At 37.6% G+C, this 22,625-nt stretch overlaps 1 protein-coding gene across 1 annotated transcript in view; it reads left to right on the top strand.

The window, feature by feature from the left end:
* The window catches only part of gmds (GDP-mannose 4,6-dehydratase), a 302,854-nt gene that overhangs the window by 134,147 nt on the left and 146,082 nt on the right, over positions 1 to 22,625 (top strand). The window contains exon 7 of the mRNA XM_015354685.2: positions 10,034 to 10,161. Within this exon, the coding sequence (XP_015210171.1) occupies positions 10,034 to 10,161 (128 nt within the window). The remainder of the gene's footprint in view (positions 1 to 10,033; positions 10,162 to 22,625) is intronic.

Raw genomic sequence — 22,625 nt, 5'->3', positions numbered from 1 at the left:
CATAGGAATGATGTGATGGCATTTTTTTTTCTGTGCTAGCAGTTTTTATGTGTTTTTATTGAGTTGTTCGTTCATTGACAAAGTAATTCATTGAGTTAATTTGTTGAGTTGTATCATCCAAACCTTATAAAAGTAGTCTGGGATGACGTCATTGACCAGAGTGAGCTTAAACATTTGCAATAAAGCTGTGTGGGCCTTTAGATGGGCTTGAGGCCAAAGTAAATTCCAGGATTTATTAAAGGGGAACTGCAATGCTATTTTTATTTATAGGGGTTAGAAAGAAATGATAAAATCACAAACAAATCACGAAATAGACTAAATTTCCTGATACGCTCAGTGCCATTTCCAGCGATTAAGAATGAAGCAACCAAAACTTCCGGTGACATGAAGTGGCCCTATTACATCGTAAAGAATCAGGCTTGTGGATACATCTCCTATAATCCAATAGAAATATTGCTCTTGACTTAGAGATGGTTTTACTGACAAATACTACTTCCTTGTTAAATCTGGATGCAGATCACATTGAGACACTTCTGCGGTGAAGTGTCTGCTGCACAACCTGTGCTTATTTGCACGTTTATCACATTCCATTAGTCATTATGGTGACTACTGAGCAGGAAGGGCCGCGTCGCGTCACAGTTTGTGGGAACTTGAATGCAAGTTTGCATTGACATGATGGCTTACCGTACTTTCACAAAGTTCACTATTTTGTGCTTAATTCAAAATTTGTCATTTTTTACTACAACATCAATGAATTGATTTTGTGGACATTTAATACCTGGTCTGAGAAATTGGAACTGCAGGTCCCCTTTAACCCTGCTTTGGTTTCTGTGGTTTAATAAATCTGGAACTCGTTTAGCAAACCTCGTCTAGATTTTCTCAACATAATGTAAAATAGGTACTTTAGAACATGACAGGAAACATCCATGGTATTGGTCTGAACGTTCCTTTAAACAAAGCTGGTGATACTCGCAGTTCTAAAGTAAAATAAGACTGTTTAATAACTTGAAATAAAACTTAGACGTTATAAAGCATACAATACAAGCCTAGCAGACCCATACTTCAAATGTGAATTTATGAATATTTAATTTCTAAATATTATGTTAACTGATCACACATAAATCTGGAATATATATACAGTGTACAGTATGTGCATAGTATATTGATGTTATTTGTAACCACAAACTAATCCCCTACATAATAATTCAGAAATAAAGAAGCAGAAGGGAGTTAACATGTGGATCAGACACTTAACTGTTATTATTTTTATTTATTATTATTGTTATTATGACTCAAACGGAAGAGAAATATGACAGACCTGTTTTGCCAGCTGTCCTAAGGCTTCAGTCACACCCCAATGTGCAGCGGTGATCTATCTGTCAGTGTGTCGCTGCCCACCTCTTGACACCTTGAAAAGCCCTTTTGAACTGGCAGACCTCGGTTTCGTAAGGCTGCGCGTGGATGTGCACTGCCTTCTCCGCACCTGTATTTGTGTTACCTGGTTGTCGTAGAAACAAAGAATCTGAATGAATGAGGTGCCCTTTTAACAGTGCTAATGACATCCGGCCCTGTGCTCGTCTCTCCCCCACCCCCTGCCTCCTCTTGGCTCAAAACAAAGCAGGCGAGCACAGCTCCTGGGGATCGTCTCGCAGTGCTCTAGCCTTGCTGGAAGAACACTCCTACCTGAGTATCTGTGGGAAAAGCGGGGTTTAAATTCTCGTTTAGTAGCTAGTGGTTATGCCAGTTTTACAGTTTCTCTACATAAGAAATACAGAAGAATTACAAAGACCGTGAGGAAGAGAAGGTTACTCCTTGTACTGTAGTTCCTAGCAGTTTTGTGCAGTCTCTGTGTAGAGCACAGCACACATTCTCAGCCCTTGTAGCAGGTAGGATGTGGGTGCAGGCTGGAATGAATCAAGCTGTGAAGGAGTTGTGCTGATGGACAGGGGGCATCAGGGTGTTGTGCTGGTGAGGGCTCGGCGAAGGTCACGGGCAGAAATCCTGCATTTCAGCGGGAACAGACACCCTTCGCCAGCACCTACTGTAGAGGGCTGGGAGAAAATAGGAAGACAAGAAAGTGCTTCAGGCAAGAAAAGGCCACGACCTGTCTCACTGGTCTGGCTGATGGAAACAGTCCCTTGATGTGGTGTGTAATGGTTTGTGCTGCAGACTTGAGCACAGGGCAGCAGGGGCTTGTGTGTGAGAGCCTTAAACTCTCTTACAGGGGTTACTGTTGATTGTGGTGGGCTGTGTGAAGTCGGCACGCTCCATGCTAACGAATGACAAGAGGGATTAGGATCCTGTAGGCCCTGAATAATCAGACTTTCACACGTGTGTGTAAACACTGTTGATGATTCCAGCCGTTTCCGTGGCGACACCTTACAGTGAAGTGCAACAGTGGCAGCTCGTAAACGTCTTATCTCTTCAATATCACTGTCTGAATTGATTTTCATTTGACGAGTACAAACACGACAGACTGAAAGCAAGTAGTGACATTGAAGCATATTCCGATGAAATTCATTTTTTGAGCAGAATTATTCATACTGATTCATTTTTTTTAACTGCAGGGACGTTAGAGGAAAAGAAGTTGTGCAATTGTGACAAATTCGCTTACAGCATACAGTACCTTGGTCTGTCAGCTGATGCTTTCAATGTATCTGGGTACATACAGTATGTATGACTACGTTCAGGATGCTTCTCAAATATATGGGCTCAAATAATAAAAAAGAATATTAATGTTACATCAGGCAGCATATTTTGCGTTGGTCATGGTCTCTAAAAAAAAAAAAAAGCATCAGCATAGCATCCATAAAGCACGAAATCTGAATACAAGATTATAAATCTTAATGTCTTGATGTGTTACTACCCTGGTAAATGTCATTTCGTTGTCTTCACAAAGAATATGATGACTTTTCCGGGCACAAGACAACGAATTGTGCTGGCCGCACTTGTCGTAGAAAGAAGCAAGGAAACTGACAACTCCTTGCCCTCTTTAACTTCACACAGTGCAGTTCTAGTGAGCTTTCCAGTGGGGGAAAGAATGTGAAAGGGCTACAGTTGTTTGGCTTTTACATCTGTAATGCCATGGAGAGGTTTCAATGAGACTGCAGCTATGCCAATAAAAGAAACAAATTAGCACCAGCTCTTTAACAAATGTGCTTTGTGGGCATTTTAATTAACTAACCATGTAAAACACTCCAGATCCTAATGAAAACATGGGACTTGGGCTGGTGCAAAAGGTTGTGATGCTTTGGAGAGTATTTTATCATGTAATTTGTTCCCATTTTCTTTTTCGAACAGGAATACTTACACATTGTGTGCTGCCCCCATAGCTAATTAAATGCTGTAAAAGCTCTCAGTAACCTGACTAACCCTGTTAATTATGTGCATCAAGGCGCTGTTCTGCTCAACTTGTTACAAATTTAATGTGGGTTCTTTTCCCCAAGGTTCAAGTAAACTGATTTCTGGCGGCCTCAAACCAATCATTAATGTGATTAAAACAGCCTTCACAGCTGGCTGAATTTCACTGGCTTCCTTGCCCAGTCTGCCAATCCTGAAGCTTTGGCCTGCATGCAATGGCTTTGTGACCTGTTGAAGGGTTTCTGTTTTGTATTTCGTTAAGTTTGGAGCAACATCATAAAAAAAAAAACATTTCTCAGAAACGTAGTTTTTTTTGTATTGTCGCTTACTCTTATTCTTATGACATTAAAGTCTGTTCTCACAGGGCTTTTGTGCATTTTAGTGCAAGTGCAATGTAAAATGTTGTAATTCACAGCTTTCATTTCTCCTCGCCTGTATTTTAATTCTGCTAATTTCGTTTTTATTGTATACCCACCAAATATGTAAGTGGAACTTGTGCTCACTGCTACAACTCCCTAACCCACATGGGCATAATATAAAACTTAGACATAATGCATAATGTCTCCTCCAACCTGCCCATGTATTAGATCCATTTAATTCTGCCAAGCTTAAGAAGCTCTGCAGTAGTATAGAGAAGGTTCACTACCAATTGGAAGAGATGGATATCCCTCAGTGACATTCCATACAGTATGTGCCCAGGATGTCCCTAGGGGTGACCTGCAAAGGCTTTCCCAGCCAATAGTATGCCACCACACTGGATTTCAGCCAATAGTGTGCCACCACTCGGGATCTCAGCCAATAGCGTGCCACCACTCGGGATCTCAGCCAATAGTGTGCCATCACTCAGGGGACCTCGGTCTCAGTCAACTACTGACTTGACCCAGGCTCGAACCCGCGATAACTGGATCATAAAATTTAACCTCAATTGTTAATAATCTCGAACAGAGACGACAAGAGTTTTTCCACAGGAGAATAATAAATTAGAAAAGTGCATCAAATTAGTTATAAACCCCAAATCACAGCCTTATAACATAAGTCCTTATAAGTCCTTATATTGTAAAATCTTGTCTGAAGCACTGAATGAGTGTATATACAGGTGGTGGCATTTGTAAACCCTACAGATACACACAATGTACAGCTAATCTTGTGCAATCACAGGACATTGAGACTGTTTGTTTCATATAATCATACATTTAGAAACAGATGCCACTAAAAATAAGTTCTTCATGATTATAATGATCTTTATATTGTATTGGATCCTTAAAAGCAATGATCTCAAGGCACTGAGTACTGTACCTTTCATAACTAAATTGATAACTTCAAACATTTTGACCAAGTGAGAAATAAATATTCTGTAATTGAGACAGGGATTTCGAAGGGATTAAAAAAGTTTCTCGACTGCAGTTCTTTAGCCCTTGGCTGAAATTATGTTAAAGTGATTAGAAGATGGTTGGGACTTCATTGAAATGTAATAAAATTTAATTTACGTGCTGAAGTTAAAAGCCGATTTAGAGATCCTCTTATTGTTTTGAAGGGTGTAAAGATCATGTACAGTAAATTCACAGGGACATTTTTCATATCACGAACACATACTATAATTACACAGAGCAGCTCAGAGAAGAATATAATTGTTATTGAGTGCTTTGATGATGTAAGATCTCAGAAATCCCACACAACATCAGAAGGCAAGAACTGAGGAAAGTTTCAGAGCTTCCATCCCATCCCTGCGCTGCAATAAAGCACTCAATACAAGCTCTCTTGGTATGTTGGGTGCAGGCACAGTGTAAACAAACAAGCAATACATAAATGAAGAATTTCTCTATATCAAGCGTAGCCCTGTTATTTCTTTGAAGAAGGGATTCATGGCTTTGCAGCTTTTTATGTTCTAACATGTTAAATTATTTGTGCAGCCTACACTATAAAATATCTTAAAGTATACAGCCTAAACTGTATACTGTATATTGTATATACAAAGTACTAAAATGTTGCTTAAATTGTTATTGTGTGCCTATTGTGATAATCCCATATCGGGCTATCACGTTGAATCATCTCTTTTATTAAGCAGCAGCGTGACCTTTTTGTGACCATGTTTCAGAGAGGCTCTTCAATATAAAAGTTCTCATTCAGAGAGCTGAGGGAGCGCTCCAGTTCGAGCCCGTGCCATAAGCTGACTGCTACCAGGTTTCCTATGCTGCCAGCACTGCCAGGGTTCAGCAGGCATGAAAAGCCTAGGGTGTCCTTAATGTGATGTGCAGTAATGACATTCTGTGGCTTGCTGGGTGCCAGCAGGTACGATCTGTAAGGGATCCAACCGCTTTTCTTTCGCTGGTTGTGATGGAGCACCGTGGAGCTTGTGCTATGAAAAATGGCAAATCTCTTTGAGTGAATGCTCAGTTTCCACGCCTGCCTTCTCTTTCCTACTGGTGGCAGCGAGCAACCTTGATTGGCAACAGCTGAATTCGGGAGTTTAAAAGAAAGAAAACACTAAACACTGACCAACTCAGATGCATAATGTATCAACATGTCTAAGAAGTGCAATACACTTTGATTCAAATGCACCAGATCTCTGTAAAGAGTAATCTTGCGTAGTAGAAGATACCATAAACAGAAGTAGTTTAATCCATGTAGATCATCTCATTAATATCATTGATCCCTGATGGCTTGAGTAACATGTTAAAAGAAACGCCTTTTGTAGACAGGTGGTCTTTTTGCAAACATACCCTTAACAGGCGTGACTCCTTTTTTGCTCCAGCACTCACTCCAGAGATTTGATCAGGTACCTTTTTCACCTCATAAATCCCATGAAATGCGTCCATCAGCTTTGTGTCTTAAAGGACAAAAAAAAAAAGAATTGGCAAAAAATGCTGTTTCTCTCCACTATTTTATGAATAGCTCTATTTTAAGCTTCAGATTCTTGATCCAGAGGAGGGGGGGCGGGGGGGAAGAGAGTCTTTTGGGTTTTGAGTACCTGCAGTTAAATGGTGTTGCTTTTGGCAGGGCACAGTGAGCAAATGAGGCATAATCTCTCTGATCTCAGTAGTCTGAGTTGTCAGCCGTGACATATTCCCAGTGTCCTTCCTTTCTACACCCTGTCTGGGCAAGAGCTGGACTCGGGCGGCCCTCGCAGGGGGGGGTGTCGAAGACCATGGCCTGCACTGTGCCAGCAGAGAGCAGGGCACCCTGGGACTTCCTCGGCTTCACTGCGGATCACGCAGCTTCACACCGGGTGGGAGCGGGCTGTGCCCTGACTGCAGGCCTCTGTGATTCAGGGGGCTCCTCGTTGGGGGGGAAAACTGGTGTTTCAGCATTTTCGGGGTGTGTGTGTGTGTGTGTGTGTCTGGGGTGGGGGGGCGGGGTGGGGTGGGGTTGTGCATTTAATTTCGCAGTAGAGAAATCAAACCTTGTCGTGAGCTGTGTAATCAAGTACTTTGTCCAGTGGCTTACTTGTGACTGGGCCTTCTCAAACTCACAGCTTTTCTTTTTTAAATTTCCTTACTGAAAACAGAATTTTAATGTCCCGTGATTATGTATCGAGATCATCCGGCTGCAAAATCTGTTTTCGCGATACAAAACACGTTCCTAAAAGTCGTTACAGGTTCCATGATACTCTTTTATGACGGGAACAAGTTTCTCAGTAAATGTGCTTTTCCAAGAATGCAAGATGATGGAAGTGGGCTCTCATATTCCAGTAGAATACGTTCTTCTTGTACAGGATTTGCAACAGAGTTTTCTTTGGAAAATGAAAAAAATAATGAACTGAAGTGGCGTTGATTATGTACATGTTTAATGTCTGAAATGCAAATTTTTGGTATCAGAAAAGAAGCTGAACACCTGCGTTATATCCAGTAATGTGTTTCAGCTGTGTCCTAACTTTTGAGGGTCAAAAATGCTCATAAAGGGCTCTTTGTCTGCTCAGAGGCTTCATGAAATCGTGTCACTAAAAATAAAGATTTCTTTTTTTTTTTTCTGCTGTTAGTAAATGAAACGTATATGTTTTAACAAGCTGGAATTCCACGCCAACAGCCCCGGAAAGTTGCTACAGAGAGAAATCCCCACATCTCACTGCCAGTGCTCCAACAGACAAGAGAGCTTTTGTCATAACTGCGGCTTCAAAGGCAGCCGCACTGAAAAAAAAAGCAAAGATGAAAAAACAAATTGTGTTACTTATGTTACAGACTGTTTGAGCATAATGATATCGCCTTGTTTGACTTTAGAATTAGTGCGTTTTTTATACCCCCCTGTTTCTGAAATCGCTGAATTCTAGTTCACATCCTGCCGGCTGCACGCGCCAAGCAGGCCATTTCGGCAGAGACGTCTCCCTCGCGGGGAGGGTGTAAATGTCTTATTTCTATCTCTGTTTTTTAGGTGTTTGCAGTTGTTTGCGTCTGTTTTTGAGAGTCTTAAATGTAGCTGAAATTACAGTTTTACTGCAGTCATAATTCATCGACTGTAGGGAAGTGTAATTTTTTAGAAGTAATCCATGACAGATACTGGTATAATTACTGTTCTTTTTAAATGAATAAGAACTTGGGTGATTAGCTCTACACTTGTAACTTAGTTTCTCTACAGACAGTACATTACTTTGCTCCAGATTCTTTTTATTTATAAAGAGTAAGCCCTGACACATGCAACTTTAATGGATTTTTAAAGTATTTTTCCCCCCAACACTTCTTGCTTTGCTGCACTTTTACAATGCAGGACCAATCAAAAAAGAACATAAAAGAAGTTTAAGCAGTATATCGTCTTGTCCCAAATATCTTTTTTAATTTAGATCTTTCTTTTTCTGTGATAAATGTTGTCCAAGTTGTTTTTTCAAATTATTTTTCATTTTCTTCCTTTTCTTCAGAATTCTATGCCACACACTCTGAATGGGATTATTACTGTTTCCTGTGCTTTTGTTTCTGTTTCCATGATAGTTGATTCTGTCTCTGAAAAAACTTGCCAAGTTGCCTATGAAGAGTTGTGGTGAGCAAAGAGTTTGCGGCACTATGATCCTCTCCTGATAAATGACGTAGATACAACAACAGAAACATTAAAACCAGCCCCTCAAGAGTGCTTGCAAGAGGTGTCTATGGTATTTTAGCTCAGAAATGGAAAAACTGTCTTAGAAAAATAGTTCACACTACTGTACATCTCTTCAAGATACTGTCTTTCGCCCTGCATTCATGAAACAGACAATTTTGCGATCGAAAACCCCATGTGATCATGGAATAGATGATGGAATCAATAACAGGGAGGTGGGTCTTTGCCTGGGATATGATTGCAACTTCAGTTCCTCACAATTACAGTTTTAAAGGCAACCCAAACAGCTACAGATTGACATAAACATGGACTGCCTTGCAGCTTTTGTAACCTGATACCAGAAATGTCACAGTCTTACATTATATGTTCATGTAGTAAACATGACATGGATTTGATTCCCTCTTCATAAATAACAGTAGCCCTGGCTAGGCATGAGCATCTGGGCTTTATCACCAGTAATCAAGGATAATCGCAGTCGCTGAATAAGCTTTGTAAAATTCTGTCATCATATATATATATATTTTACAAGTGTTTAAGAATGGTAAGCTATATTTACATTTACTTTAAATGATGTTATATACATAGCAAATGTATTCTAAATTAATGTGCTGAAAATAATAATGAAAACATTGTGATCTATATTCTCCAGAACCTCAGACTGCATTACGGTAGTTTTTAATTAAATTGAAACAATTCTAAAACCTTTAGCTCTAATAGTCTACCTTTTTTTTCACCTAGTTTTTATTTTAGTTATAAAAACTAAAAAGTTTAGTTTGAAATGTTGTATTAGGAATTACTTACCATACATTAAAAGTACTTACCATAATATTATTTTGTTGGTCAAAGATTTTGTAGTTCCTTCTTCATTACTGTTTGTGTATTTATATATAATGTATAATAGTTGGACCTTTATTTAAAACGTTTGGGTTTACCAGGATATTTTGTAGAAGAAGCTTAATTTAATTTTATTTTTGTTTGGGATTGTGCTTGTGCTGCTTTGCAACTCTGTAGCCTATCATCTATTCATTCATATTAAATTAACTAAACCTCTAAACTTTATTTAGAGCGAATATGTGGCCTCATTTAATTAACATGCTGTAATTACATTTGACAGTAACAAGAACATTTTTTTTTTCTTGGGGGACATTTGGGATCATTATTTTCAAAAAAATAATATGTCTGTTATCAGAGATCAGGGACTGTCGGGCAGTCTTATAATGTCAAGAACTGGGAGCTGTGGTTCTGAAGTCCAAGAGCCCGGGTGGTCCTGAAAAGATTTGCTCTCTTCTAATGTTTCCCCTTTGTGTAACTTCTTGAATTTTCTGTTGATAAACTTACATTCCAATAGATTGTCCTTGGCCGGTTGCCTGGATTTAATATTGCAATGGTAAATTTGAAAAACATGAAGTTTAAGTTCTGTGCAGACCGAAGTCTGGGATGAAATTGATCTTTCTGACTCTTCTTTGGATCCTCAACTTCTGGGCTTTCTCCGATGGCTCGCCTGGCCTGTTTCACCATTAGGCGTGCAATCTTAGCTGTCGGGGGCTTTAGGGCTTTAACTGTGTTAAGTCCAAAACGGACTGGTCAGACTGTGACTGCAGTGATATCATCCTCTTTTTTTTCCCCCCCTCTCTCTTGATCCTCCTCACAGGGGCTAATTTCGTAACTCGAAAAATCAGCCGTTCAGTGGCTAAGATTCACCTCGGACAGCTGGAGTGTTTCAGTCTGGGTAATCTGGATTCCAAGAGAGACTGGGGTCATGCCAAGGACTACATTGAGGTAGGTTATGGATGAACTGGGGGGGTGGGGCTGATGAAAACACACACACACGTACACACACATACACATACTCGGCCCTGCTTGCCTGGTGGGGTATGTTTTTGTAGATCATTAGATCATCTGCAGCAGAAGTATTTGATCTGCATGGAGTCTCTTGTGAACTGGTGCCAAAGGGGAGTGGACCACTGCTGGGACACTATGGACACCAGTATGTTTCCCAGAATGAAGCAGTGCCGCAGTCTGCTTGTGCTCCCCATCTTAAAAAGAAGAAGAAATAAAGATTAAGAAAATGACTTATCTTTTGAGTAATGTGTCATGACAGAAATACCGCTTTATGTTTGATATAATGTTGCCAGCGATCAGCAAGTGGCCCAGCCATAAGAAATCCAATAAAGATCAAACCTCTAATATTAAAAGCTATGCCCAATAATTTGTCAAGAGGAATGTTTTGGGATTTAGCTGCTTTGAAAAGCCTTTTGACTCTTCTTTGTAACTCAGAAATTTCTTTAACTGTTTAGTACGTGTCTTTTATCTTCTGATACTTTGGTTTTTTTTTCCCGTTTTTGCTGAGGAAAAGCGCTCACACGTCGTTTCAATAAGAAAGATTATGCCAGTTTACAGGTCTTTTCTGTCCAAGTGCTTAAAACACCCACTTGACTCCTTACCCTGTCTGAAACGAAACGGCCAGATTAGGAGTGATTGGGATTTGCCCATGAGCATTGACGCCCCAACAGGTACACTACATCTAGGAATTCAGATTTGGATATTAGACAGGAGATGTTACAGCTCAGCAAAGCACACAAGTGTTAATTTAATGTGGATCTTCAAACATTTCCCAGACTGTTTGTTTTCTTTGCTCTTTTTACTCCTCATTCTCTCTTTTCCGTTTGATTGAATCAGGCAACCGCAAAGTATGATGTCTGTGTTGTGTAATCAAAAAAAATCAAGAGAAGGATTTAAGTTTTTGGATCAAAGTCTCTCAACTCTCTGTGCCTCTGTGTTGTGTTACAAAGAGCTATAAACACCTGTAGTAAACTACCGGTATGTGTATTTAAAAAAAAAGAAAAACTCGAGTCAGTTTGCAATCTTAAATCAAATTTTTTAAACAGTGGTTTTAACTTCTGTTTTGCTCTATTAAAATCAGTTTTCCTTTAGCATATCTTACTATTGCTTGCCATGTATCTGTCACATAAAATGCTTGCAGAATTATGAGGAATATTTTAACAGCTCTTGGGACATCTGACATGGAGTTGTCAGATCCCTATGAACTTTGTTTTTACTTGTACCAAGTAGATTTTATAAATATGATGGTCGTCGAAGTTGACTTGCAGTTTAATTGCAGCTGAATTGTGAGTGGAATGAATTGTGAGGGGATAGTCATCACTAACCACAAATGTTTCATTTAGCTAGTTTTGCTCCCTTTTTATGTTAATACATTTGTTGTGCACAAAATAAAACACTCACCTTTTAAATTAAGTGTTTATTTCAACCAATTTTAAGTGTTATTGCTTCCTTTAAATTCATTTTACCACCAGCAGTTGGGAATCTTCACCCTTTGTAATAATATCTGTAGACTACTTAGTAAATGTATTTTTGTGTATTCGTGATTTAATCACAAACTTAAAGATGCCGTTTTAGTTAGAAGAGATGCTGTTTTGTATTCTTTGAAAAAAGTGTACATGGGGGAGGGGAAATTGATATTTTACATGTTCTGGAAAAACATATTTGATTTTGAAGTCTTTCAGGCATCTGCTTAGTTGTAAAAAGAATAGTAGTTTTTTTTTAGTTGCCAAGTGCTAGCATGTTAAAGGTTGCAAGGTTAAAATAAACAATTAGTACAACCCCTTTAGATTAAAAGGCTGGTGTTTAATTACAGGATTTTGTGTGCTGTAAAAATCCTCTGAAAAGATTGGGCCTTGTTATAATTTTAGACCTTTATTTGCAAACACGTTTGTTGCTCTAAGCAGAGAAAGAGGGGTGGGGGTGGAAGGCTTAGGGTTTGGGCCTGCTGAGTCGGTTTCCCTTGGTGACATCCAAACAGGTTTCCTGTGTGTACACTGCTATTCCTGTCTTGTTGAATCATGCATCCCTAGGACACCATTTCTGGTTTCCCAGTGGTAATTTTGTGAAATTTAAACAGTAGCTGAAAAAATGACCAAACATGGAAAAAAAGCACACACGCGCACAGAACAACACAACACATGCATGAAAAAAGAAGCCCCGGTCCTCTTTGACAGAAGACCCGGTGCAGAGCTCTGTGGTTTTCCCATTATGTTTTTTGGGGAAAAAATGAATCCAGATGTCAACCCGCTAATAAAAAAAAAATCCAAGCTGGGAAATGAAAGAAAATCATCTTAATAAGGAACATCACATTTTTGTACTCATGTTTAAATAAAAATGTACATTCTGTGGTACTTGCAGAATTGGTATAATCTAAAAGCAGGATGGCTTTTCAGTTGAAGGTTATTGAGAGAGGTGCACTCTTTTCAGTTGCTGCGTTTAACACCTCATGAGGTTCTCAGAAAATGTATAGCTTTGTTAGTTTTTGGAAGTATTTTGTAGCCTTGACCTGTCTCACTTTGTGTGATGAGATTCATCTAGTTTTGACAGGTGGTCCGACTGAAATATTTGCAGCGCTGAGCTTGCATAACTTCTGAAACATCAGTGCATTATTTCTCGAATTAAGAATCTTGATCCCCTTCTGTACTGGTACTGGCATGGTCAGAAAATAATTCCTTTTTTTTTTCTTACGGTAAGACCAAATCCAAGTTTTTATATAATGTGAACTTGCGGTCATCTGTTGGTGATTTTTTAATATAGTTTGTAAAATTGAAAACGTTTAAATTACATTTCTTACAGCCAATGTTTTAAAATTATATTAAATTACCAAAAGTATGTAATATTTAGTATGTAGTATATTATGTATTTCTGTTCTGTGAGTAGCAGTTTTGGCAGTCGATGTTCACATGATATTTAGCAAGATGATAATACCATAACCTAACAAAGATATTTCCACATACAGTACTTTGTCTTCGTATACTGTATAACATTTCTACACTTGTGTCTTTTTCTTTCAGCCCCTGTGCATAACTAAAGTAACTAAACTCATTTTGTAATCAATTATTTGATTTTATTTCATTACCTCAAAGAAATTAATTAATTCTGTGTTTCAAATTTGTTTGATAAGGAATTAACTATTAACTTTATATAAGCTACAAATTTAATTTAATGAGATAAGATTACACATTTCAAATGTGCTGGCTATGTAAATATTTGCAAAGTATTTCAAATTTCATTAAGTTCATAACAATGTTCAGAAAATAGACTTTGACATCAATTTGCTTTTTACAAAGGCACTTCTGTGGGCTCAAACTTTCATTTTATTTCCTGCTTGTATAACAAAGTTTTCAGAACAATTTTAATTTTTGTCCTGAACCAATTTAAGCTTTTCAAACTCATTTTACACTTGTTTCATTGTTAGGCTGCATGAGGAGTTAAGGGTGTCTAATCTGCAAAATTCTAGTGAAGCAAGAAGTTAGATTTAGGTTGTGAAAGAGTGAAGGACAGTTCAGCAGGTTAATGTATCACCTTCAAGTTTTTTTATCAATATACTGTAAAAGGAGCTATGTGCAAATACTATTTCCAGACATTTAAGTAAAGTTGTTTTGCATAGCTTCTTTATACTTTAGTTGTCAGTACTGTATAGAAAAAAAGTTTAACATTAGGATTGGGATGGATTTTTTTTGTAAATGTTTCAAACCACAACTTTATAAACTTCATCTTAAAATTCACTTCGCACAGAAGTTAATTGCAAAGAAATTCCTGTGACCCCCAGTGTAAATTTATAATGGTTTTCTATACTTTACATTCAGTAATGTGTAAAAGTGGGAGGAGTTTCTGGCTCCTCTAACACAATCCAGGTGATTCTGTTACCTGTGTTCTGTTACTCAGAGTGAGATCTAAAAATAAGACAAAAATGCAATTTTAAAACCCCATAAAATTGAATTACCAAACAAAACTTAGAATTATGGAAAGAATACTGTGCAGCGATTTTAATTTGATGTATCTCTCAGATACACTCTGGTAGTTGGGCACAGTAATAATCCTCTGCACTATGTGCAAAGTTTAATTATTTGACCTGTGGCATCTAGGATTTTGTTTTCCAGTGACAGGACTAGAGCGTGTTACTATGATATAACTGGACTATTGCGTAAATAATCAGAACCATATGTCCTGTTCTCTCACATGCTTTTAACATTGAAATTGTTCCTAATTGCTTCTAAATATATTTTGTATGGCATGACAGGCATGTTATATATCATCTTGTCTCCTTTAATGCCGTCTACAAATGTGTGGTTGTTATCTTGTGCATTTCGTCTAGCCTGCTAAAATTATGTGTCATTCTTAGAAGATGGAATGGAAATTTGCTTGTATTTTGAAAACAGATAATATGTACAGTAATTGTTCCGTGAAGCTCACTCATGAAAAACAGCTTTCTCATAATGGAAAGCTTTATAATCTAAAAACAGTTTTGCCACTATACATTTTTACTACTATTAGAAGAATAGTTCTAATAATGTGAAACATGCTTTTTTAGAACAGTTCAAGCATATAGACTGAAAGACATAAATTTAAGAAAAGATGCAAAATGTTTTTAACTAAACTTGACTGGGTTGTATGTAACATTCTGTTCCTGCTAAAGCTTTGGAGAATAATTATTGTACAGGGGGAGAATGGAGAGTAAAATCATGAGGGCACTTGAAAAGAAAACTGTGTGTAAACATTTTTAAGTATATTATTCATTTAAAGCAAAACTTTACTAGCAAGTATATTCTGTCATTTTATTCTGTCGTTCTGTCTTTTGTTACACCCTGGAAGACTTGTAACCTTGTGAGAGTGTGTCCATTTACCTCACACACATAAGCCTTCACACAGCTTTTCTGAACGTTACGGTAAGACACAAACGCCAAGAGGTGAAAATTGTTTCAATGTACAGGTGGAGCTTGAAAGGAGGTTAATGATATTGTACTACCATGGCTCCACAGGAGGAAATAATAATATCCATTATTACCCTTCAAAAAGTGAAGGTTTTCTGTGGAAAAGAACTGACGTAACGGCATCGTTTCATAAAACAGTGAAGGCCACAATTCACTGATAAGAAAGGATTTATGTGCAAAAGGGCCTTTCAGCCCGTCTGGCCTGTTTGGTAATTACAGTAGTAGGTTATTAGTCCAAGGATCCCGTCCCGACATTTCTTGAAGGAAGTTGTGGTAATGGCTTCAGCCACATGGCTTAGGTACTGTGGCTTGTTCCACAGTCCCTCAACCCTTTGGGTAAAGTAGTAGTAGTAGTAGTAATAATAATAACAATAATAATAACAATAATAATAGTAATAAAAATAATAATAATAATAATAATATTAATAATGATAATAATTATTATTATTATTATTATAATTATAATTATTATTATTGTAATTATAATAATAATTATTATTATTATAATTATAATAATGTTGCTTTATTAGCCCTATACAATTTCTTGCATTAGGAATTTATCTTTTCGCATACCCCAGCTTGCTCTCCATGAGACACACAGAAACACAGACAGCGAGAGAAGCTGGGGGTCAGAGCGCAGGGTCAGCCATTGTACAGCGCCCCTGGAGCAGTTGGGGTTAAGGGCCTTGCTCAGGGGCCCAACAGAGTGCCTCCTTCTCTCATTTTTAACACAGTTCCACATTGTTTCCACTTGTTTGCTGCGGTTTGTGACAAAAAATGTCGTAGCGTTGCAAAAAAGTGGTGGGAGACAGACAGAGGAAAGCGCCCAAAGAAGGATTCTACCTACATCGCCGTCTTCTAGTTGGAAGCCACAGTGGCTGCCTAGAATGGACACTGACCGTGAAGACGAGTAAAAGAACAATGGGTTTCATGAAGGTGACGTCTGAGCGAGCAATTTTGTTGATTACAATAAATGTAACCCTAAAACAGACCTAAATGAATGAAATCGTGAAAAAGAGCGACTGGTTTTGAAACGGGTACCTCTGGTGCCTGATAAGGACCACATCAAAATGTATTGAAAGGTTGACCAATGTGAAAAGGGCTGTGAGCGAAGATTCGGAGATGATTAAGAACAGGCCCACTGCCAACTATTGAAACAGGGGGCTAGGCAGTCTAGGGTACATAACAACATGTTTCACTGTCCACCTCCTTTTCATCTGCACATGCAGTTCAGCCCCTTCTTTTAAAATAGTTTGTTGTTTCACGCATGAGACCAACAGGATGTGGAGTCCTTGCCAGGCCTTTCTGTGCACTTTATGTTTATGTTTATTTAATTGCATGTACTGGATTTTCATCTTCACTTCTTCAGTAGTAAATGGGCATTTTCAGTGGATCCATTGACTTCCAATAGCACATAGCTATCTTTTTGTAAATGAGTGCTCTGAATTTCTGTTACTCCTGTTAGCTCTAAAAGTGGTATAAAGATAGTTCAGCTGCACACCCTATTAATCTTTCTTCTCTCTAAATGGTTGTATGTTTGTTTTGTCTTCTCTGTATTTGGTTTTGTAGATTTTCAGGTAACTTTGCACTATTCCTAGAGCTCAATCCATCTACAAAAGAAGGTTATTTAGGAATATTCCATAGAAAACCTACTGTGACTTGGGTGTTTAACTCAGGAAAAAAAGCAATTATGTCTTAATGATGGTGAATGAATTAATATTGATCGAATTCAGCCTACTGGATTATGGATTTAAAGGCCAGAACCCTAGACTGAAGTCGGGTTTTGTTTTTTTGTTTTCTTAGGATGTAAGGCATATTGTCTCTTATGCACAGAGATACTTAGAAAGTACACATAGACAGACATTTGCTGGTTGGTAGTTTTGCTGCTAAAGTTCTTTATTCAAAATAAACTCTTAGAACTGCCAACAGCTACCGTAATACTTTGCAGTACATACACGTAATTAATAGAGGGGTGACGTTTTTGTGTTTGCCCTCTGTATATTGTGTTGTTGTCCTGGGTTAAACTTATTACTACATGAATTTTCCTCCTGTGCTGCTGGGAAATTAAAAGTTAGCTTAGAAAGGGCCCTTTCTTGCTGCAGGAAATAATTTGCTGCAAAGTTGACCGTTTTGGCTCCACTGCTGGCCTCCTCTCTTGCTGGTTCTACTTCATTGCTTTCTCAGAATGTTTTAATGCCTTTTGCTGTCTTTTAGGCCACAGTGGTCCATGTCTTGGTATGTTGTCTACAACATCCTTTTATGAATGCCTCCCATTCCTGCTGCATTTTTAAAAGAGTTTTAAACTCCTTTAGGCGTGGGCTGCCTTTAACATTAAAAAATGTTCTGTGCCTGTCTCACTGCAAATCAGGTTTTAATGCGTTTCCTCAGAAAACAGCATGTATCTGCAGAAAATTACATTACCTTCCAGCTAGCTGGAATAGTAGACACGTGAACCATAACTGTCACTTTTTTTTTCTTTTTCTCTCAACCACAGACTTTTTAACTTTGAAAAACACTTGTGCATTACATACACAGTTAAGAGTTTAGCATTTTCTGCTCCAAAAATTAAAAATCAAACTTGCATTTCGAAGTCACACTACCTTTGTTTTGGTTTTTAGTATTTACACATTCTTAAATGACATTACAGTTCAATGCTCATTTTTTTGTTCAGCTGTCTTTGCAGTAATGGTTACAGATGAGACTAATTAGCCAATCTTTCTTGAAATCTGCCCCAATCAGCTATGATGAATGGGACTGATCTGCAGCAGAGATTAATTTATCACAGCCTTCCTTGTGAAATGACAGTAGAGCCTAGAGCATGCAGAAACCTCCCCAGGACAAACAACACGGAGATTTGCATTATTGATAGGCAAATCAGCCAGGTCTTTTAGTGCCTGACAGTTCATCAATAAACTGTTTTCAGTAAACTAATTCCTACTCACTACTCTTAGTAGTGGAGAAATTATTAGTGAAAAAGTAATTAAATAACACTATCAATGAGTCTTCTGATTGAGGGAAAGATTAAAATGATTGCTTATTAGGCATTCATAAAGTGATAATGTCAGAATCTTTTCTCACTCCTTTGTTATAGACTGCTGTTTGACTGGACAGGGTAGTTTTAAGGATTATGGATACCTGAATTAAACAAGAACAGTATAGACCTACATACAGAAAAATGCAGGTTATGAATATGTGAATGAACAAAGTTCTTAATCCATTTTCAGTTTTTACCAAAGTGAAAAAATGCCTGTAAAACTGTAAACTTGTCCATTTTATTTCCTTTTAAAAAGACTTTTGCTTTGAATCATTTTCTAAAAATAAGCAGTTTATACTCATGTCAGACAGTAGTTGAATAGCAATATATTTTTAATATTAAAAAAATTAAGCCTGTCATCTACAGTGTACATGCTACACTGTACATTACCTGTTATCCACCAAATTAAGAATGCAGTATTCTGATTCATTTTACTGAACATGGCATATTAATCTTTTTATCTGCTTTATTTATGAATCGCTAAATTGTATAAGTACGAGACAGAACCAGCAACTGTGAACTAAACAGACAATGTAGTCAGTAATAAATAAGTGGAATAGATATTATATACCTACTAGAACTATGCTGAACCAAACAGATTGGATAATATGTTCAGTTTAGAATCCTGTTTCAAGTTAGGATCTGACACTTAAAAATGAAATGGAATAGAAAGTCGACGTTTTTTGGCTCAGTTCACACACCCATTCCTGTGTGCAAAAGAAAGCACACAACCGAGGTCGACAGTCACCCAGGGAGGTGTCAGTGTTTAAAGCAAGTTTCATCACTTAGGGAAACAGATCGAAAACTTGGCCGCAACAGGCCAGAAATAGAGCGCAGCCTGATTCCTGCTCATCCTCGGTCATTAACCGTTTCCCTGCTCTCCCAGGACATTCTCAGGTACGCGTAGGCCTGGTATAGTGGCTCCCGTGGGAGAAACCTCAACAGCCTGGTTGTTGGAATTCCAGTCTATACCGTAGGTACGGTAAGAAAGCCTGTTTAGAATTGCTTGCATTTGTGTAATACTTTTAATCCCAAAGGCCCCCCCAGATCTTCACACATAGGAGGGGGACACACTTGATCCACTGTGAAGTGCAGCCCCCCACCTGGGCTTGTTAAGCACCAGCAGCCCCAGTGCACAGCAGGCTGTACAGGGAAGAGAGAAGTCACTTCACCAGTTGCATTACCCGTGGGGAGGCCAGATTGTACAAGCCCCGAGTGGAATTCGGGCAGGGGACAGATTAGATACAATAACTTTTAAAGTCATGGGATCTTTAAAGACTCGGTAGTCAGTGGCTCAGTTTAATTTTTTTTATGTCCGTGCTAGGACTGTGTCAGAAAGCTATTCGCTGAAACCACCTTAACTAAAAAAATAATAATTTTAAAACCAAAAAAAGGATCTGTAAATTGGAGTCTGAGCCTTTTCTTTATTGCCTACTTTTCTCTTTATTTTATTTTCAAAGCAAAGCAAAACGCAATGTAGAAAGACTATTCTAAACCTCAGTTTCAACGTTATAGTCCACTCTCCCACTTCTCCCACTGTATCTGCTATTACAATGCAGCCTGGGGGGTGTTTGATTTGAGAGCTTCTGTCCATTTCTGTTTGCATCTTTTTCTTTTTCCTTTTATTTTTAATCCAGGCTGATGCAGAGAAATATCTAACCACAGTGTAAAAGCACACACTGTGCTCTGATGTCTAGTGCAACTGGCAGTTTGTCTGTTTCACTTCTTCATGGCAAATAAAAACCATCCTATAAAAGTATACTCTAGGAAGATCCATTTTTTGGATTGTTGTAAAAGGTGTGTTGTAAAAGTATAAGCATCATTTCATTTAATTCTCTCTGTGTTCTCCAGGGCAAGGACTACAGCATATAAATGAGGATAGAAATATAAGTCAAACATAAATTTTAAAAACAAATATTTACTTGTGTTTTTCCCATGTATAAGGAGTGTTGTGTCGTTTTTTTGACAATTATTTATTTTTATGGAAAAATAGTACTGTAACTGCAAATTTAGAAATGGAAATAATTACAAAGAATAAATAAGTACTTCTTTCTTAAATATGTCAAAATGTTAGCATTTTCTTTGTTAGAATTAAAAATTAATAAAATCCTTCTTGTTGCCAAGTATTGCTTTTGAAAATGTGAATCTTATTTGAAATAGTATCCTGGTTTATTTTTTTTGTGATGTTAGAGTGAGCATATTTCCACTATATACATATACCTTAATTGATGGCAGCACTGACTTCAGCAAAGCTGAATGTTTGAATATGATTGATTTTCCCATTTAAAACCAAGATGTGAAAATGTATAATTTGGGGTAGTATTAACAGTAATTACAGTGGAAGCAGGAATATTGCAATTACGAAAGAACGCTTTTTTTTTTCTTGAAACATGCCACAGCTATTAAATTAAAGGTAGGTTTATATAATGTGTTGTCATTCCTCTCTGGAACAATTATACCTCCCTAAAGAGATTAGAAAATATTTTTTATGTCTCTCATTTCACAGCCGTCACTATGCTGAACAGTAAATTTCTCCTGACTTGCTACACTCTAGGTAACATGTGTCTTAAAGCTAGTGAAGAATACTAGAAGTAATAGGGGAGAGATGTTGTTTTTTTATGGTGTGACAACGTAGAAAAAGAACTGTTTTCTTTAAGATCACATTTGAAATAAAACCGAATCAATATTAGGTGGATGTATTAAATCATGCCCTGTATGTAGTAAATAATGTTGACCACAGAGAGGTGTAATTTCAGCCAAGAAAGTGAGCTAATCCTCATCTTTTTGCTGTCCCAGAAAAATGCAAACCTGACAAGTATAAAATAGTAAAAATAGAAAAAAGAAGGACAACTCACACCAAAAACTTAATTAAAAAAACAATTACTTGAAAACTAAAGTTTATCAGAATTCTCTATTTTTATCTCGGTTTTGTATCTTCATGTTTGCTTATGCATCTTTTATCCCCTTTATTAATAACATTTTATGAATGACATTAAAACATTTTGCCCATTTCCTGAGGTTTCCCCCTATGGCTTTGTTGTGCTTTGAACAGACTGTGGATAGCATAAGGCACATCAAATATTATCACTTTTTACTCTTTTAAATTGCATTTTGCATTTATTTAAGTTGCTTTTATTGAAGTATGTATTTAAATTAGATCTTTATTTTTTATTTGCTGCGTAATAATGGAAATGTTACTGAATGTTGAAGAACGTTGAAACTCAAAGCTTAATTAAATCAGTTTAACCTCCCATTAAGCATGGCTGGTGGCATGCGGAAACTTTTTTCTGTTGAATTCTGTTAAATGAAATTGCCTCCCATGTGCACGTCCATTAACCTCTGCCAGGCAGAAATCCCGATCTTAGCGATGATAACTGATCAAATATTTTTTCTGTCTTACTAAAGTGTTTGTGGTAGTCCTTAAAACCCAGATGTGAGACTTCTCAGCTTCCCTTTCAGGGAAAAGACCATGTCTGTGCACAGGTCCAGCAGTCGGGCTCAGATGGCAAGAGACAATGAAGCATTTTTCTGTACCATGCTGCCATCAAGACCGCAATACACACGCGTAGATCATGAAAAAATGTTAGGAGACCTTTAGTTCCGAGCAAGAGTTTAGAGACGACACCTTAGGATGTTAATAGAGGGTTTCAGGGAAACAGCAGCCCTGTTCAGGTGTGGGCTCAAGAAAGTTTTCTCCTGGGAGAAAACACGCAGATGGGTTGAGTTTAGGAACATCTTTCATTGCTCCACAGCAATGTTTTCCTGGCATCATTCAGAAGGGTAAATAAACAGCAGGCAGCTGTAGGACTAGAGCCCATTTCACCTCTGAGTCACAGGGGTCTGCTGGAATTAATTGCTAGTGAAACCTAAGACATGCTTAAGCATCGGCACAATAAAACTGGCTGTAAAGAGAGCCTCCCATGTTGTAGCTCTAATAAAAACATGTGAAGTTTCAAATCCCATGTCAATTCGTTCTCAGTGCTGACAGAAGCGTGTCTGAACCAGAGTGTGATATAAGGGTGTTAATAACTAGATTGTTAGGCACATAGAAAGATAAGGTTATCAAATAATTTCTGTTTCTAGATATCTGACAGTCACATATGTTAGGTAAAAATATTCTTATTAGGGATTTACTAAAAAGGGTAATTTAGAGAATAACCACTTATCATTATTAAATAAAACTGTATAATTATAATATTAGTGGTACTTCAATTGCAGATGCATTCATCAAACTTAAAGGTGTAATTTACCTGTACCATGTACTTAATTTCATTTTGTTTTAAATATGCAACCATTATTGTCAGTGCCGCCATTTGATTTCGTTTACCTTCCAACCACGTTGTCTAAACTGTGTTTTGAAAAATATTGTAAATTAAATGTGATTTTTAGTTTTTTTTGCATATCGAACAGTGATCTTTTCTGTTTTTCCTCCT

This window comes from Lepisosteus oculatus, chromosome 6 (genome assembly GCF_040954835.1).
Source record: "Lepisosteus oculatus isolate fLepOcu1 chromosome 6, fLepOcu1.hap2, whole genome shotgun sequence".
Classification (NCBI taxonomy): Eukaryota; Metazoa; Chordata; class Actinopteri; order Semionotiformes; family Lepisosteidae; genus Lepisosteus; species Lepisosteus oculatus.
The sequence above is the reverse complement of the archived record's forward strand: the minus strand, read 5'-3'. Positions and strand labels throughout refer to the sequence as shown.